The 19,471-nt window shown below is 37.4% G+C and overlaps 3 protein-coding genes across 17 annotated transcripts in view; all 3 read right to left on the bottom strand.

The window, feature by feature from the left end:
* LOC132115349 (AP2-associated protein kinase 1-like) overlaps positions 1-2,709 on the bottom strand; it is a 48,329-nt gene extending 45,620 nt beyond the window's left edge. For all 10 annotated transcript variants that reach the window (XM_059523775.1, XM_059523777.1, XM_059523779.1 and 7 more), the window contains exon 1: positions 2,231-2,709. In XM_059523775.1, coding sequence (XP_059379758.1) covers positions 2,231-2,384 — 154 coding nt within the window. In that variant the 5' untranslated portion in view covers positions 2,385-2,709. The remainder of the gene's footprint in view (positions 1-2,230) is intronic.
* A 1,268-nt stretch (positions 2,710-3,977) lies between these two features.
* LOC132115348 (protein RER1-like) lies at positions 3,978-12,191 on the bottom strand. 4 transcript variants are annotated; one of them, XM_059523772.1, is made up of 8 exons: positions 12,028-12,191; positions 10,490-10,575; positions 10,309-10,413; positions 10,043-10,142; positions 9,886-9,964; positions 5,750-5,885; positions 5,601-5,655; positions 3,978-4,497 (listed from the first exon to the last, which is right to left on the bottom strand). In XM_059523772.1, exons 1-8 carry the CDS (start codon positions 12,089-12,091, stop codon positions 4,487-4,489), a joined length of 636 nt encoding a protein of 211 aa, XP_059379755.1. In that variant the 5' UTR covers positions 12,092-12,191; the 3' UTR covers positions 3,978-4,486. The 4 variants fall into 4 exon arrangements, with proteins under 4 accessions (XP_059379755.1, XP_059379754.1, XP_059379757.1 ...); XM_059523771.1 differs by having other exon boundaries at positions 5,527-5,655; positions 12,028-12,190; XM_059523774.1 differs by lacking the exon at positions 12,028-12,191 and adding an exon at positions 11,838-11,975 and having other exon boundaries at positions 5,527-5,655.
* Positions 12,192-15,501: 3,310 nt separating this feature from the next.
* LOC132115347 (tumor protein p73-like) overlaps positions 15,502-19,471 on the bottom strand; it is a 61,981-nt gene continuing 58,011 nt past the window's right edge. For 2 of the 3 annotated variants that reach the window (XM_059523768.1, XM_059523769.1), the window contains exons 12-13: positions 19,021-19,114; positions 15,502-15,919 (exon numbers count right to left, since the gene is read on the bottom strand). In XM_059523768.1, coding sequence (XP_059379751.1) covers positions 15,593-15,919; positions 19,021-19,114 — 421 coding nt within the window. In that variant the 3' untranslated portion in view covers positions 15,502-15,592. Of the gene's footprint in view, positions 15,920-19,020; positions 19,161-19,471 lie in introns of all 3 variants that reach the window. The other variant, XM_059523770.1, reaches the window with a different exon arrangement.

The raw sequence follows: 19,471 nt of genomic DNA, 5'->3' as shown, positions 1-19,471 counted from the left end.
AAGATAACATGTAGAAAGAAACAAAAAACAATCTTAAGCATGCAGAATAACATTCTGAATAATATTCGCTTTGAATGATTACATAATTGTGGCCTCCATTATTGTAATCGCGATTAGAAATTTGATTAATAGTGCAACAACTATTTTTCCAAGTTAGAAATTCAAGTATTATGACAAGACTAACCCTACTATGTCTTGTTTGTTTTTTAAATCTACCACATAGTATGAATTTATACCAAAATGCCAACTCATAAAACAATTGTGTTTTCTAATCTATCCAGAAGCTGAGTATACCTTGAGAGCTTTGCTGAGGAAATTAACAGTTCGTTTGGCTGTTGACCTGTTCATAGATTTGCATTGAATTTTTTCAGGTAAACCACAGTGCGTGTGTGTGTCTCTGTAGTGTGTGTGTTTTAGTGAGTGACAGCCCGAGTCAGTGATGTAATAGTTTAACAACATTGAGTTAAAGCTCGAAGGCCTCATAAACTCATCTGAATGACTAGGCGGAAGTCAAACATCCACTGAACTGTGCTTCAAGGTCAAAGCCTGTAGACCTTGACCGTTTTCCCTTCACAAAATGGCTTAGACAGCACAACGGTCCACTGTACTGAGGTGGCCCACTGCCATGAGCACAGGGTTGGATGTTGTTCTTCAGAAGAGCCAGCTGTTGTCAACCAGTGAACAACTTGAGGGTGAGTGAAATTTCTGTGTGAACTTTCCCTTTAAGAAATGCCTCTGAATGCCCATGAAAAGTTTGAAATGCATTGGATGGTAGTGGAATAAAAGACAAAATCAAAAGCAGATTTTTAAAGCCCTGTTTTGTTAAGATGTACAAACAGCGCCAGTTCAAATGAGAAGTAGATCAGATCAGGACATCACAATGCACTGCTCTCCAGTTAACCGCTACGTTTCCAACAGAAGCATTATTCTATGGAAAAATCCCTTCATTGACAAAAATATCATGTCATACTTACATATCAAATACTCAGTTATAGACTTTTCCCTAAAAATGGCAGGAGGCCTCAGGTCTCCCATGAGACACAGTGACTCCAAATGTGCTTACAGGCAATAATGACTTGTGTAATGCATTCATAACTCTCTCTGCACTGAGGTCATGACATGAACATATGACAGCTGCTTCACTCTCTCTGCCTTGATAATATCGTCTGTCTCCCTAGCTCTCACACCATAACCAGTGTTGAGTTCCTGACACCCTGATTATGACACATTACTAGGACTCTTCTTGTGACATCTCAGAGCATCAGTGGGGGTAAGACTTCAGATCTGCTTAAGAGACTTAAAGCTGATGACTCATGTAATGCATCCAGAACTCTCCACGCTCAGCTCCAGAACCACAATGGGCTGCATGCAAGTTACAGAAACCCTGGGAAACACATTTTAAAAGGATTTATTGTTGTCATACGATCGCATTTATATCCTTCTGCCTGTTTGACTTACTTTATTCAGTAGAATATGATATTAGGTATCTTGTAGAATATTTACAATGCTCATTTCCATACTACAAAAGCAGAACAATGGTCTAAAATGAATGAAAAATACATATTTTTATAAAAATAACAAAAATAAAAAGTGAAAAATGAGTCTGGGCTTTATTTCCATGGCAGAAAGTGGGTTTGGAACGACATTAAAGTGAGTTAATTATGAAAGACTTCGATATTATGTAACCTCTTCCTTTTATGATCAAAAGACACAAATATGGCTTACAAAACTAAAGAAACAATATGGTTTTGCTGTTGACCGTGGACATGCAGGCTTAGGATTTAAATTTGAAACTTTTCCTCAATAAAAAAAACAACAAAAAGAAACATGGTTTTGAGAAGACTTGTATTCTTGAGTCACTTCATTTACTTTAATGTCACTTTCTGGAGCTTGACCTTTCCAGTTTCCATCCAAATCTCACCATATGGAAAAGAACAGCTTCGACATTCCTCTAAACTTCTCCTTTTGACCTCCACAGAGGAAAGTAAGCCACACAGAGTTAGTAAATGATCTCCAAACTTTCCTTCTGGAGTTAAATGTTAAAGTAAACCTCCTCTGCTGAGGCAGCAGATATTGAGATGACGCATGAGTGAGTGACGTCACAAGCCCAGAGTCATTCATCAGGCAGCATTATTTATTTATTTATTTATTTAACCACAGACCATAAAAGCATCACCAGCACGATCATTTCATTTGCTGTTTGTCCATAATAAGGCATAAAGTCGCTTACCCTCCGCCACAGTCTCCTCCGCGGTCACCTGATATCGTCCAACGGAGAAAACGCGTCCGATAAACGCGCCGGACCCCGTGCCGCCCCCCGCAGCGGCTCCAGACGCGGGCCCGGAGCTCACCGTCTCCCGTCGGCCGTCGAAGAACTTCTTCATTGTCCAACCGGCAGCACTTTAACACACATTAAACCGCGAACACCCGCCTGACTCTCTCTCTCGCGCGCGCGCGCTCTGGCGAGGTTTGACGGACGCGCAAATTATAGAAAAGCGCGACAATCTCTCAATATAATAAATACCGTCCGGATAGAGACTCCGAGGGTCATGCGAGCTCAGTGCACCTTCATCACAATATCGTTAAATTGTAGATCCAAAACAACTGATCAGGAGAAATCGGCAGGATGAGTCACCACTGACATATCTTCATAACTTTAAACTCATAACAGCAGCTCATAATAAACTTAGTACAGTACTATAGGCTTCATCTGTATTACAAGAATCCTCTGTCAGTTATTCCGCAGCGAGTATCGTCAGCACAGCATTCAGGAGTCTCTCTCTCTCTCTCAATCATCACAGCTGATCCTCGCCTGGAAACCCGGAAGTGCAACGTATGCATCGGGAAACAACAGGTTCGACGGGGCTTTCCTGAAGAAAGGTGATTAATCGTGTTTGCGCATTGAGGTTAAGTCACGAAAATAGCCGTGCACCGGTTGAGAACGAGAACGAAACGGACTCGTCCGCGTGCAGTCAGTGAGTTGTAGTTCACGCGGTGACGTCGGGGTGGACGTGCACGTGAGTGTGTACTTTAACAGCCGCTAGGGGGCTTCACAGTACGCCACAAAATCATTGTTGGTACATCAAATTTTAATCCTAACATATACCAAAATTGAAATAAAATGACTTGACTGTCGCAGAATTTACCTAGTGGAATAAAAGCACTTATTTACATGCATTTGCCAGAAACGACCTGTTTTTATGCAGTCTATGGAAACGACACGATGACTGTGACATTGCTGCCCCCTACAGGAACCTATCTTTCTCTACACTAACACAAAACTAAACCGGTCTATTAAGAGCTTTCACTTGGAGAAACAATAGACACATTGAATTAAACGTTGAAGTAGAAAAACCTGAAATTCTTGCAAAAAAAAAAAAAAAGTTGGTTGACTGGTTTTCACATTAAAAACTTGTAGCTGTAGGCTTGTAACAACGACCGACACATCTTATCCCACACTCCTTCACTGTTCAGAGTAAGCATAGCACTAGTTCTGAGAAAAGCTCAATTGTCATGTGTTTGCAGAGGCCAGCTGGTTTGATGTTTTTGTTATCTAATGCAATGTCATTCTTGCATTTTATGTGGAAGTGTCTTTTTGGAGCTTCTGTACTGTAGGTGCAAATGTAAACTGCCGTAAGATGGTGTTTAAATCAGTACTACATGTGCATTACAGATTTATATTTACATGCAACATGACTTTTAACCTTCTCTTAGTTTCTGGCTCACCCAAACATAGTATGGTTACACTTTAATTTGAGGTCTCCTTCATACAGTATAATTATACCCATAAGATCCGAGTTAAACTATGTATTTGTTATAGGGTTAGGGCTTGGTTTAGGGGTAGCTTCCCGTTATTATGCATAATTTACTGTTATTTCTATATGTGTAATGTGTGACAAGGACATTGTAAACAAATAATATAGATGTAACTCAATGCATTCGTTATATATATATATATATATATATAAAGTAATGAGCGGTGAAGGGACACAGCCTTTTAATAGCATTTGAAGAGGAAAAAAAATGACACTTGGTTATTAAAATCATCTTATTTTCTCTTAACCAGCAGCACAAGAAAACCTAAAACATGCAATGTCTTTAATCAGGAATTAACAAACCTACATTTGTGTTTTGATGAAGATTCATTTAATACAGTAAAAATGCTGTGGTCCAAAAAAATAAAATAAAAAAACAAGCTTGCTAACCATAAGTTATATATATATATATATATATATATATATATATATATATATATATATATATATATATATATACATAAAAAACCCTCCAAAAAAAAAAAAATGTATTAGGAAAATGTATCTCATCTCCAGTGCTTATTGAAGTTCTTTCCATTTGCCTTTAAAAACAAAAAACAAATCTATACTAGTTGTTATGGCCCAGCAGAAAAAAAAGGGGGGGGGGGACCCCAAAAGAACAACGACCTTCAACCCTCTCCATCCATTTGTAATAGTTAAAGCACTCAACTTTATGTTTCCTCTGTAAAAGAAAAAAGAGAGAAAGTTTTTACTGGGAATGCCTAAACGATAAAAACATACAGCCAATATTTTTGTATCATACTATTTTAATGGAATGCACACTTGCTTTAAATAAACCTGATGTACAAGGTGAAGGGGTTTTAAATGGTTCACTGCTGAAGAATAACTTACAAACAGCACACATGGATGTGATCAAGGTGGACAACTATGTACAAAATTAAATACAATGCTACAGCACATTAAGAGAATTACAAATGTTCATAAAAGGCAAATATTAACATGTGGCAAGATGGAACTGATGATTAATAACGTCTGCCCTCTCGTGAGTGTCTTACGTTCATCTGAATACTGAATCTAATGATATTAACTATGGAGGACACCAAATGTATATAGTCTCTAAATGTATGTAGTCTCTCTTATAATAGGGGTCATAAAATAATCAAATGTGGCTTGTTTCCCATCAATATTAATTATACAAATGACAACTCCCCCCACTATTTTGTATTGTAAGTTTGTGAATAATCACGTGGACCCAAAATTCACTTCAACCACCTTCATTTATTTCCAAATCAATATGACTTTTACCACTAGTGAAAGAGATTATATTCATGCTGCTATTTTCCATAACATTAAAGGTATGGAAAAGAGCAGCATGGACATTCTGCTAAATATCTTTTGTTTTCCACTGAGAGAGAAAAAAAAAAGCCATACTGGTTGAAAATTACAAGAAGGAGAGTAAATTATTTATAAAAATTAGCATTTACAAGTGAACTACCATTTTAAAACCTATACTGAGAAGATAGTTTATCAGCTTTGAGAGACCACTGAGCCAAAAAAAAAAAAAAAAAAGTAAAATCCCATACCTAGTTGTCCAAATATATTAAAATTTGCCAGTGTAGAAGATCTCAACAAAATTTCTCAAAGGCCCAAACCAATGTCGATCAAAACAAACTTGGCATTTCCTTACTCAGAAAAAGAAAGAAAGCAAAAAAGAGAAAAAGAAAAAAAAACCTCAACCCCCTTTACGCACCATTCTTCATCAATAACTTTAATTTCGGGAAGGGGAATTTTAACTAGCAAAGGTTTTCCCTGTGTCTTCCTTGCCTCTGTAAGTTCTCTTCCCATGTGTGAAGGGCAGGTATCTATACTTGATCATGTGCTGCAGAGGAAACACAAACAGAGTCACATCACTGCAGTTTCTGCACAAATAGAGCTCTATTTTTAGATAACTAGAAAAGCTTCCACTGCTGTACCTTGATCTGCCGTTTCATGGTGATACAGAACAGCATGATGAAATACATTACGAGGATGGGCCAGAACACTGGCACGTTAAAGGCTTCGAAGAATGTGCAAATCATAGCGATGATGATGCCTTTCGTCGCTGAGTGCCTGAAACATCAACACGCATGTTAATCAATGCACTCGGAACCAATATGAAACACATTACATGTGAGCATCGAATAAACGGAGAAAATAACTCCGGCTACGTCCACACGAAGCCAGAGCTTTCCCGATCCCAACCTTTTTTTTTTTTTGATTTATCTCAGGAAATATCTGCATCCACACGAAACCGAGACAAAACAATGTAGTATACATGCCAGACCTGTATTTGGCGCAAAAAATATCAGTTTCACTCTCCTAAAACGCCGGATCCATGTAGACGAAATGCCTAAACGATACGAAATTTATGCATATAAATCGAAACGTGTCTCCTCCAGGTATGGAATTACATTTGTTTCAATAATAATGAACGAAACTTTATAAAACGGAACGTAACTTTTTCAGAAACTATCAAAAATATGCCACTACAAAAGAGGAAAAACACAATGAAAATGAAAAAAAAAAAATGAACTCAAAATGTAACAGGCTCTTCAAATATGCTTCATTCTTTGTTAATGTTTTTCAAAGAGTCGTTTTCGCTAATCGTGGATTCTGAATGCATTGCCACAGATTTCGCTTACGTTTCGCAGTTTTTCGTTTGGTGTTTTGACACAAAGCTCTCGTGGGGGCGGGGTTAACGGTGATCTACTCTGATTGGATAGTGAGCTTTTGATGGACAGGTGCTCTTAGACCGGGAAGTACAGACGCCACCAAGTGGCGCACATATTGGAAAGCTCTCGCTGTGATTTGTATTACTAAATATGTAATTAATATTTGACCATCGATCGTCTCAGTATGTAAAGATGAGCTCTTGTCCTTCAAGGCAGCTTGAAGTAAGCTTGTGTTACTGAATGACAATAATAACCCGCAACAAACTGTAGCACACTGTAACATGAAAAACTTGTATCGATGTTACTTCAGTAACACAAGCTTACTTCAAGCTGCCTTGAAGGACAAGAGGAGGAGGAAGACGCCGCTCCGTGTCTCTGTCTCCTGAAAGCTCATCTTTAGTGAGACAATCAAATATTAGGTCAAAAGGTCAAATATAATTTATATATTTAGTAACTAAAACGCACAACGTATTGCATACAAATCACTGCGAGAGCTTTGTTTTCTTTTTCTATTTTTATTAATGCAGCGAACAAAAACATACAAAAGTATAAACATACATCACATAATATCAACCACAAAAAAATACAAATCTAAATCTAATAAATCTAATCGAACAGTCCTTATAGCTTTCTTATTAGTAGACACTGAGATTACTTTCAAATAGTTTTCCATTTCTTTTAGAAAACAGAGAAGACAGGTTTACAGTTTGCATTTGTGAATGTGAAATTTGTTTAGGAAAATTTTTTAATTAATAACAAAACTGTTATTTTCGTATGTGGGGTCAGAGTCATAATACCCAAATATAATGTTTTTCATATGTACTGAGAAGCCTGGCAAAATCTTACAGTTGACAAACACACCAATATCATCCGAGAGTTTCTGAGTGTAGCTTCTTCACAACTCTAACAAAAAGAGCATGTAAGATCAATGTCAGACTTAAATCTTTGTATACACTTCTTTACAGGGTAGAACCTGTGTATGAGCTTAAAAGAAATGTCCTTCACTTTGTCAGTGAAAAAGATTTTTTTGCGACAGAGACCAGATTTAATCACCGCGAGAGCTTTCCAATATACGCGCCACTGAGTGACGTCTGTACTTCCCGGTCAGAGAGCACCTGTCCATCAAATGCCGTGTTTCCACCGAAATTACCCGGAACATTTGTACCAGGAACTTTTTTTCCCAGGAACTTTATCCCCCCAGACCTGTTGCTTTCTGTGTTTCCACCACGGTGTAAAGTACCGTGAAGATTAGGCAAATAGACTGGTGACGTAGGTCTGCGCGCGTTTCTCAGTACAAAGTATGCTGATTTTGGACGTGCATCCTACTGTAGTTCAGACTTTGCTCATTCGACTCGGGAGTGTGATGTCCGCGCCGACGCAAATCCGGTAAATCTGCAAAAAGCAGCGTACTTCATAACTTCAGTCAGCTGACCTTGGCTACTGCAATTTTACTCTGTATATTTACAATGAAACGAAATAGGATATCAAATACCACTGCCTCCTTTCGTTTTCATTTAAGCATCATAACAGCTGCAGAAATGTACTTAGTTCAGGGATATGTGTATATACAGCCATTACAATGAAACAAAATATTATATAGATTTGCCTTTTTTATTTTCATTTTAACATATAGATAAATTGAATACAGACCAAAGATAACCTGTTAGATTTACCCAAAACGAATTATATTTTATGTTTAACCACTAAAGAGACATCAGAGCCAGCGGCACACATCAGAAGGTCTAGCCGAGGAGAGACTGCATCTCGGCGGATACATGATCACTGAGCTCCCGCTGATCGCGTGGAGCTGACCGTCTCTGAGATCGGCGAAACACATTTTTAAATAGGTGCTGTCTTTATAAATAAACCACAGATTTGAGTTTTAAACAACTACATTCTCGCCTGAAATACCTTTAAAATTATATTTCATAACAGTAATATTTTGAAAATGTTGATCCGAATAAATGGTGGTTGAACTCAACCAATGCTGCGTGAACTCAACCAATCAGGATGTTTAGCGGCCAAGTCCCGCCCCCGAAAGTTCAGGAACTTTGAAAAAGTACCACCTCGCCAGCAGGGACTTTCTGAGGGGTTTTTTTTTACCCGGAAATTTATTTAGTTCCTGGTTCCTGCGGTGGAAACACAACAAGTACCAGGCCAAAGTCCCTAGTTCCTGGGTAAAGTTCCTGCGGTGAAAACGCGGCAAAAAGCTCACTATCCAATCAGAGTAGATCACTGTTAACCCCGCCCCCATGAGAGGTTTGTGTCAAAACTGCGAAACGTAAGCGAAATCTGTGGCAATGCATTCAGAATCCACGATTAGCGAAAACAAATCTTTCGAAAAACATTAACAAAGAATGAAGCATATTTGAAGAGCCTCATTGTGTTTTTCTTCTCTTGTAATGGCATATTTTTGATAGTTTCTGAAAAAGTTACGTTCAGTTTTATAAAGTTTCGTTCATTATTATTGAAACAAATGTAATCCCATACCTGGAGTCCTTAAAAATAAAATTAGTGTGGGATAAAAACATTGATATCTACAATGGAGGGTTTACTGATAAGTTCCTGTTTTGACTTTTATTTTGCCTGAAATGAGAATCCCAGCACAATGAAACTGAAAGTTGAAAGACGGACAAACATGCAAGACTGACTTATCTAAATTTGATCTTGAAATGAGCTGAAGATGGACAAAACGCAGCGCATCTGTCACTTTCTTCGACGTGAATTCTGTTGAATTTGCATAAAGCGTGCGAATCGAAGTTCAGATTTATATGAATTTTGTGGAGAGTGGAGACGCATTTATGTGGCCAAGTGAAAATGAAACCTTTTTAACAAATCAGACAACTATCCGATCAGAGAGAACGCATGAAGTTACCAGGTGTAAACAGGTCCTAAAGAAAACTGAACTCTTGAAAGTGATTTCAAGAGCTCTTAAAGGGACAGTTTAACAAAAAAAGAAAATGTTGTCATTGTTTACTAACCCTCATGTTCTTCCCCAGCTGTATGAATATCTTTCTTCTCTAACACTTTATTTTAGGATGTCCTTGTTACATGTTACATGTACTTACTATAATAATAACAATTAATTATGCATAATTACATGCAAGTAACCCCAAGCCAAACCCTAACCATATAGTAAGTACATGTAGTTAATTAATATTACTCAGTACTTAAATCTATAATTACTCTATAACAAGGACATCTCAAAGACAAAGATATTTTAAGAATGTTGGAAACCAAACTGTTGCTGGTAGCCATTGACATCTATAGTACTTTTTTCCAATGGCTACTAGCAATTGTGTTCAGCAGAAGAAAGAAACTCATACAAACCAAATGATGGTCAAATGTTCATTTTTGGGGTGAACGATACCTTTAAACTCCATAATGTGCCAACTCACCAGAATTTGAACTCTGGCAGCCTCCTGATGAACGGCCGGAACTCTTCATTCTGTTTCGTGGGTAGTTCGGGACCCTCATCTAGTGAAGAGACATCGATTAGGGAAAGAAACAACACCTCAGTGATGACAGTGAGATCATTTTAAATCTCAGTCCTACCTGGATCATCCAGCAAGGAGGGATCCACTTTAGGTGAGAGGAAAGCAATGAAGAGGTTTAGGTGGTAGATCCCAAGAGCATATGTAACTATGTACCACCCCTGACAAAAGACGCAAGTGTTTAGTTACATTTAATTCACCTTTTGTAAGCAAAAATGCAAGAACATTCTCATCAGTCTGCAACGGCATGATTGTCAAAGCACAACTGAATCAGATCAAACCGATGCACACATTCCTAAACAGATGTGAGAATATTGTTGGTTTTACCTGTAGTATATATACTCGGATCATATATAAGGCCGTTAGGATAACGGTGACCGTCCATCGCACTGCTGAGAACGGCGTTGACTTGTCCAACCATGACTGATAAATCTGCATTTCAGAGAGAAACAGTTCTCATTATCCGAACACTCAAAATCAGTCGAAGAGTCATTTCCAAGAGCCTGACCTGGCCGAGCCGTTTAAAGAAGTTTCCGATTGCTGATGGTTTCCCATGGATGGATTCACCGGCACTGTCTCCTTCTGGCATTCTGTCTGTGAATCCAGAGGAACATACTGAGCGCACAGAGAAAACAGGAGTATACTATTTACAGTTAGATCACAAAACTAAACACTACTCCCTAAAGATCAAGTCAATCACATGGGGACAGAGAAGAGTGAGGTTCTTTAAAGAGCATTTGTCTGATTGGTAATCACACTTGTCCTATGTGGTAACAATTTCTTCTGAATTAAAAGATCAGCTTCATTTGTGTGTCACGATGGAATCATAGAAGAGGATAAATGGCCATTCCAGTACACATTCCTCAAGGATTAGTTTTTTTCTGTCTTTCTTTGGATCAGCTGATTTGCTGTCAGTGAGTGAGGTTATGGGTGGTGTTCAGTTACGTTTTGGGTTTAAACAAACATTTGTTTACTATATGATCAATCCTGACATCTTTCCCCATTTCCGTCAATGATAATAGAGTGGACTTAATGACATTGGTTTCTGGTCGTAAACAAGGGGAAGCCTCCATGTGATAATAACCTAAAGATGTGATCTGAGGCAAAGTCCAAAACACAGCCACGTCAATGAACAAGAGGATATTAGAGTATAATAATAATCCTCCTAAATCAAGATCCTTCACTAAAACAGCGCATAATAAACTGAATGAAGAACCGGTTTGGTTTATCTGTAGAAGTCCCAAAGCAGCTCATCGGCCTCGTTTTTCACTCACTTGTTACGCGATCTAACACATTAATCTGCTTCGAATTACACACAAATGCTTTGTATGTTAAAAGCTATAGTAATGTCAGTGCTGGATCAGATACGTGTCTATTTCCTGACGTTACACCAAACAGCACAGAACATGCAAATGAACAGTAACGTTAGCTTTAGTAACTTACAGAGCTATTCTCAGTCTACTGTGATTAGTAAACCGGCGCGACAGACACTTACCTCAAAATGTATTACATAAACTCCCTATTAATATAACCAAATTACTTGAAGGCTAATAGTCAGACCTCGTAAGCTAATTTGCTATTTAGCATCGGTTGTTAGTCTGAGCTGAGTGATTCCTTTAAGGCGCAAAGCATGTTGGTTAGTGTGGTTTTTAGACCAGGTATTCTACGTTGGACCAACATGCGAATTACAATGTATAAACTACACTTCCCGTCGTCCTACACGAAACCATTCGCCTCAGGCGGAAACATACGGGTTGTAGTTTTTATATGTGAACGTGTAATCGAAACCAATCAGGGGAGACACCGAGAAGAAACTACAAAGACCAGCGGACACGCGAAAAAAGTGGACAACTCACATCCGGGGAAATCCAAACGCAGGCGTTTGAGGGGTGAACTTTGAACATTATCTTGTTAAAAATATATAATTTTATCGCCGTGCCACTGGAGGACAATAAAATTAGACGGACGGTTAGCACAGTCGAGGAGTCGCAGCGCCAGAGAGAGGTTCAGAGTATGAGTGTGATGAGGGAGACGTGTTTGTCTTACCCGCTCGCGCCGCTGTGTCACTCTCGGCTGCCGCTCCGCGTCGCGCTGCTCCTCTACTGCGCATGCGCACGTCAGTACAGCCTGATTTCACTCTTCAGTGCTTCTAAAAGCGCAGCCGCGCAGAGCACAGCAGCAGAGCACAGGCAACTCAAACCCAAACCCAGTTACTTGAATCCACACAAATCCACATGTGCTGGTATTCACGTTATTGTGGATTGCGAACAGGTGTTTTGGCCAGAAGCGACAGTTTCAAGGTACTAGATGTCTTACAAACTCGCAGCTTTTGGCTTCATAAAGCATTAACTGATGGACTGGAGTGGTATGGATTATTGTGATTACTGTGATTGTGCACCCTTTCGCTGCAGAGGATTCATTTCTGAGCTACATTTCTCCAAATCTGATGAAGAAACAAACTCATCTACATCTTAGATGGCCTGACTTTCAGTCAAAATATAGTGATGTCTCCAAAATATCATTGTTGTTACATTTTCTTTGATTTTCATATCCCTGTATTCACATGATTTATTACGTATTCATTTATGCTTATATTATTCCACACCACATAATCATATGTAAGTATTTACTCATTATTGTTACTCATGTATGTTTATCTTTTATTTTTATTTTGGTTTATCTTCAAGATGTGTAGTATTCTCTAGGAATATGTGTGATGCACTCACATTTCATGTGTGGTAGTTTTGTTAGATATTGGACATCTTTCAGCTGTGCCTACCCTGATTCCTTACTTCTTACTTTCTGCAGATATCTAACTACTGTTGAGTTTTTCTTTTGTCTTTCACTTCTTTATTGAATAGATGCAATACTTTGGAGCACTTTGCACTTGTTATAAATTAACTATATGATGTCTGAACTTATCTCCTATTACAATTTTATATTTATTTTAGTCTTTTATTGTATTAATAATTTGACACTTATTTAATGCATTTGTTATTCCTCTTTAAATTGCTCTCTGACCTAATCATTACTCGTCTGCCTGGATCTCACTGCATCGAGTTATTATAGTTGCTACTGTAAAACCGTAATGAATTAAACAGAGATGATAGGCTAATATTAATTAAACCTTCAGTTGATCAATATTTTGCTGCTTTTTTCTTACTTGTTAACTGCACCTAACCAAGTTTAAGTGTTTTAAAAGGGGTTAAATGGATAAAACAAGCCAGAACTCTCATTATAATGTAATTCTCCACTCAGATAACCGGTGAAAGTCATAAACATTGTTCATAATTCATATATATATTTATCTATTATATATTAATACATCTTCACTTTGCTCACTTTGCTTTAGTATTTATTAGAAAAAGAAATCACTTTACATCTTTCAAACATGGGGATATATAAAAAAGAAAGTGTTACAGCTCTTTAATGAAAACAAGAAAAAAAAACATTTCTAAAATCTGTAGTTGTCAAAATGACACAGCATGACATAATACTGACTGATATCAATTGTGAATATAACATCATATGCAATATCCTAAATCCATAAAGTGCTTTGATCTATATGACAGTATTTCACCATCACGGCCAATTTCAAAACAGCATTTTCTCCTGATTTACCCCCTGTTTAAAATGTGTTGTTCTTATTACATGAACAACAAGGAATTATATGGGTAACACTAGTTATTTACAAATGCATTTGCTTGTTAAATAAAGATGACAAATGTAGCTCTGACCACATACAATCCACCAAACAATTCACGTTCAAACGGCCTTTAGTTCAGTTTTATACACAGACTTTAAAGGTGATGCCCATTTTCTACAAGTTGATATGACTCTTTAGGGTTGTAAAGAAAAGTCTGTAACATAGTTTGGTTAAAATGTCTCAATGGTAGTGTAAAAAACACATTTTGTACCCTGTTAAAAACAGCTAAGGTAACATACCAGTCCAGCCTGTGCTGAAACGCTACTGTCAATCAAACTATCGTGGGAGGGGCCTCTGAGACTGGCTCGATTTGAGCAGATAAAAAAATGATTTTTATCATTATAGGTTGGTTGTGTACACACACTGCCAACACACATTTCAGTTCAAACAACTTGTAAAAGTGCACGTAGCATCCGAAGACCCCTTTAAGGGTGTTAGAAATATAAATATATTCCTTATATACCACAGAAGACAATGTTCCTGTATGACGGCTCTGTGTGTAACACTTTTCTGCTTTCCTCTATTATTATTATTATTATTATTATTATTACTTTATCTAAACAAGACACAAGCAGTGGCTTTTGATGGGTTCACATCATAATAATTGTGTGGGTGTGCTGAACAAAAGTACTTCAAACTTAGTCCTCATCTCATTACTATTAAAAGCGATGTTAAACTGAAGCTAAACGGTACATGTAAGACTTTGTTGTTTTGTGTTGGAGAGGTGAATCTCAAAAACATTTGTCCAGGTCTTTTTTCATCCCCAAAATAAAAAATAAATGAATGTTAAAAAAATAATAATATTTTGATTAAAGAACAATTTTATATATTTATTTGTATTTTTAATTTGTATTTATTTAGTTTGAACAATTTAGCACATTTCTCCCAAAATTCTTATTTGTTGTGCTTAACTATTTTTATTTATTTATATATTTATATTTTATTTATAGGGCTATTATATTATATTATATTATATTATATTATATTATATTATATTATATTATATTATATTATATTATATTATATTATATTATATTATATTATATTATATTATATTATATTATATTATATTATATTATATGCAATTTTGGGATGAAATGTCACCTGGATGTTTTTGTAAGATTCATCTTAATACCTTAATAATTTGACTCTTTGATGAAAACAACCTAACAAGACGGTGATTCATGTGCTAAAGGAAAAGTAGACATTATAACAGTACAGCATGATAAATACAACCTTGTCCTGCAAGGTTAATACCACAAAACAGGTGAACTTTAAAAGTCTGATAACACTTAACAGATCGTACGTAAAAGAAAAAGAAAAGAAAAAGTTGCAATGTAAAGCACCACTTAAAAAAAAAAAAGTCATAAAAATAAAAAAGTGTGAAATACTTTATGGTGTTTTCTTCATCAATGTCATTGTTAAACTTTGATGAACTAATTATAGGTATGGTATGACTTATTAAAACAAGTGACTTTGATAAACCTGTGTGTTTTTCACAATAAGTAAATAAAGGATGATTTTGTGGGTCAAGCATCTACTTGATCTATGGGCATTACTTCAGACATAATTCAATATCATACATGATTGCATGATTATTATTTACACCAAGCCGAAATAAATATGGCAATGTTTAGAAATCATACACTTTATTTAACCGTTCATAACTATGTCCTAATCATATAGAATTCATTTTAGCTAATGGATAATTGGTAATATGTGATGTAATATTAGCATAAGGCCACAAATGACATTTAAACGAGAGGATTCGTTTGAACCCTAGTCTTAATAAAAGGGAATTGTTTGCAAAAAGATTTTTACCCCTCAAATAATTTGTCATCAAATATGGAAGTGCTATTATATGGAAAATACAAACTGTCCGTCGCAGTTTGCATTTGGTTCTTCTCAGTGAAGGTCGCTCTCTGCGAACTCCTCTTTAATGGAGTGCTTGTGTGTCCTGCAGTCAGGCATGTCAAAGCCGAAGTCGGCCCACTCCTCCGCTCCTGTGGGGGCGCTGCGGTTGGGGATGGTGATGGTGTGCCGCACTCTGAAGTGCACGGCCTCCATGACACGCTGCCGCTGCAGCTCTCCTCCGGAGCCGAGGGCCACGCTGGCCATGTTACTGCTGGAGCGGATGAGCTGCTGGCCGTAATCGTGGCCCTGCTTCATGTCCTGCAGGCCCCTCCAGATCGCCAGCCGAAACTGCTCAGGGATCTTCAGCGCCCCAAGGTCCTGAGGAACACAAGAGTGCCACATACAGTGACTGCCATACTATCAAAGTGGTCCATTTCATGGCCTTTGTGAATAATTTCATTCTATTACAAGAGTAATAGTTGTATCCCAGTAAATTTAGGGTGGTTATATAAAAGTATCTGTCCACAAAATGCTGCTGACCAATCAGAATCAAGTATTTCAGAGCAACTCTCCTCTAAGATGCAACACTGGGTTTCCGATATCGGTCCAGTTTCTCCACAGATAAATGTTGAGTTTATAACCTACAATACTTTGAAGAAAGACCTGTTCTGAGCTATGAGGTTAATTGACTTGTTAAACTGCGAAATTCCACCATATATATATATATAATATGAGGTATGTCCAATTGCTTGGTAACACAAATTGCTAATCAGCCAATCAGATGGCAGCAACTCAATGCATTTAGGCATCTAGATGTGGTGAAGACGACATGCTGAAGTTCAAACCGAGCATCAGAACGGGGAAGAAAAGGGACTTAAGTGACTTTGAATGTGGAATAGTTGCTGGTGTCAGACAGTCTGGTCAGAGGATTTTAAAAACTGCTGATCTCCTGGGATTTTCACACACAGCCATCTCTAGGGTTTACAGAGAATGGTCCGAAAAAGAGAAAATATCCAGTGAGCAGCAGTTGTGTGAACGAAAATGCAGAGGTCAGAGGAGAATGGACAGACTGGTTAGAGATGATAGAAAGGCAACAGTAACTCAAATAACCACTCGTTACAGCCAAGATATGCAGAATACCATCTCTGAACACACAATACATCGAACCCTGAAGCAGATGAACTACAGCAGCAGAAGACCACACCAAGTGCTGCTTCTGTAGCTAAGAACAGGAGGCTACAACTCACACAGGCTCACCAAAACTGGACAATATGGTCTGATGAGTCTCAATTTCTGCTGTGACATTCAGAAGGTAGGGTCAGAATTTGGCATAAAGAACAAGAAAGCATGGATCCATCCTGCCTTGTCTCAACAGTTCAGGCTGCTGCTGGTGGTGTAATGGTGTGGGGGATATTCTCTTGGCACACTTTGAGCCCCTTATTATCAATTGAGCATTGTTTAAATGCCACAGCCTATCTGAGTATTGTTTCTGACCATGTCCATCCCTTTATGACTACAGTGTACCCATCTTCTGATGGCTACTTCCAGCAGGATAATGCACCATGTCACAAAGCTCAGATCATCTCAGACTGGTCCAACCCAGTACTAGCAAGGTGTACCTAATAAAGTGGCAGTGAGTATATATATATATATATATATATATATATATATATATTAGGGGTGTAACGATACGCGTATTCGTATTGAACCGTTCGGTACGAGGCTTTCGGTTCGGTACGCGGTACGCATTATGGACCGAACGGTTCGTTGGACTAATTAATTATATTTGGAAAATAAAAAAAATTGTGAAATATAATGATATGCGTTCAACAAGGTAGCCCAATAACCCAAACAACGTAACAGGCAACGCCCCTGACACCCCCGAAGAAGAAAAAAACACCAACTTATATGTTTATGTTAGGCTACTCAGTCAGGCGCTCGCTCGCTCACTCAGTACGCGCTGAAGGCTCGTTGCAAAATGGCTAATGCGTTTAACAGACCAGAAATAGAAGATCCTCCAATTACCAACAGGTCTGGTGTTTGGGTGCACTTTGGATTCCTATAATGCTCTTCCTATAAGCTATAATGGTGATGGCAAGAGAGTGGTGGATAAAAAAAACAACGATATGTCGCATCTAGGGTAGCTACACCAGCGGGAATACAAAAAAAAAAAAACACCAGCGGGAATACTTAAAACATGTCAACTCATTTACGCTGACATCACCTTAGTGTGTCAGTATCTGGGAAAAGACGGGAAAAAGGAGAAACATACATGCAACAAACAGCATTTAGACAGACATTTCCAACGGATTCAAACAGGGCAAAAGACATCACCACGGCAATTGGTAGGCTACATTTACGTTATAGCCGCGGATATGAGACCTTACTATTTACCATTCCTTCTATCATCACCATTATAGCTTACAGGGAATCCAAAGTGCACCCAAACACCAGACCTGTTGGTTATTGGAGGATCTTCTATTTCTGGTCTGTTAAACGCATTAGCCATTTTGCAACGAGCCTTCAGCGCGTACTGAGTGAACGAGCGCGTGCTTTGTTCCAAAAAACATAAGCCCTATAGAGAACAAATTGAGTAAAAACACACTCAATATAAAGAGTTATAGAGTTCCATATAAAAAGTTACATCTTTGTATTTGTTCATAACTAATATAACATTTTCATTTTTTTTCATAAGGAGCTGTTTTTGTTTTATACAGTATGCTGCTAAGAAAACACCATAGAAGATGGGTAAAGAATAGCTCCATCATTGTTCAATGTAAAAAAAAAAAAACATACTTTGTTAGTTTTAATAAATAAACCATTTTTTAAAAATCAAGGAAATTTATCTGCCAACTTTTTCTTTTTGCTGTATCTAAAACGTACCGAACCGAACCGTGACACCAGTGTATCGTATCGAACCGAACCGTGAATTTTGTGAACCGTTACATCCCTAATATATATATACATATATATGTGTGTGTGCTTATTAAATGCATTTAAAATAAATTGTCTCTATACATGTAATTACCAACTTTGGATGAATCGTATTATACTTTATTTTATGGACCAATTCCCACTATTAACTAAATATTAACTATTAACCATGAAATTTGCCTCAATAAACTTTAGTTTTGATGTTTTATTAATAGTTAATTAATGGATCTAAAATATAATCACGCAGAATAAGTCATTAATATCTGTTTTATAAGTACTTATAATATAACTATTTAATAGTGAGAATTGGTCCTTAAACTAAAGTATTACCATTTTGTATTTTTCTTATTTTAAAATAAATTTTTGCTTCGAATCAAAGTTTGCAATGTCATTCACCTCGTAGCTGGCTGGTTTGATTCATTGCTTGTAACTTTGAATGACTTTTTTTTTTTTTTTTTTCTATGGGAAAAATTAATTGGAAAACAGGATAAAGCACAAATCATCTAAGAATGAAAAGAGCGTATTGAACTGAAGTGTTGGTTTACCTCCATGGAAAGAGTCTGAAGGTGGTAGACACTCTGGAGTCCCTGTGACGTGAAGTAGTCGATACAGTTTTGGCAGCCCAGGCTGGTTAAGAAGCTGTTCAGAGAGAAAAGGAACCCCACTAAGACCAAGCGGCTGCGTCCTGTGAATTACATATTCACTCATGGAGAACATAACCAGCAAAGCACCACGGCGTTTGCATCTGCACAGGGATCATTATCAAGAACTGATGGAATGATAATGAGAGCGCATTTAGGCAACAGCATACTTAATTAAAATAAAGCATTTGTATTGTAATCATGATTATGAATAAATCAGTGATGATACAAATACCAGTAAAAAAAAGGGGGGGGGGGGATATATACTACCATTCAAAAGTTTGGTAAGATTCTCTCTCGCTTTTTTTTTTTAAGATGTCTCCTATTATTATTATATATGTATAATATATTTGTT

This window comes from Carassius carassius, chromosome 34 (assembly GCF_963082965.1).
Source record: "Carassius carassius chromosome 34, fCarCar2.1, whole genome shotgun sequence".
In the NCBI taxonomy this organism is placed as follows: domain Eukaryota; kingdom Metazoa; phylum Chordata; class Actinopteri; order Cypriniformes; family Cyprinidae; genus Carassius; species Carassius carassius.
This window is presented reverse-complemented; position numbering and strand designations above follow the sequence as displayed.

What these genes read in the sequence shown, in the direction of transcription:
- LOC132115348 (XM_059523771.1), bottom strand. Translation starts at nt 12,091, where the DNA reads ATGCGCAGTAGAGGAGCAGCGCGACGCGGAGCGGCAGCCGAGAGTGAC. An exon ending in TCTTTAAACGGCTCGGCCAG is followed by an intron (nt 10,414 to 10,489) that starts GTCAGGCTCTTG and finishes TCTGAAATGCAG; the next exon opens with ATTTATCAGTCATGGTTGGA. An exon ending in CCATGAAACGGCAGATCAAG is followed by an intron (nt 5,656 to 5,749) that starts GTACAGCAGTGG and finishes TTTCCTCTGCAG; the next exon opens with CACATGATCAAGTATAGATA.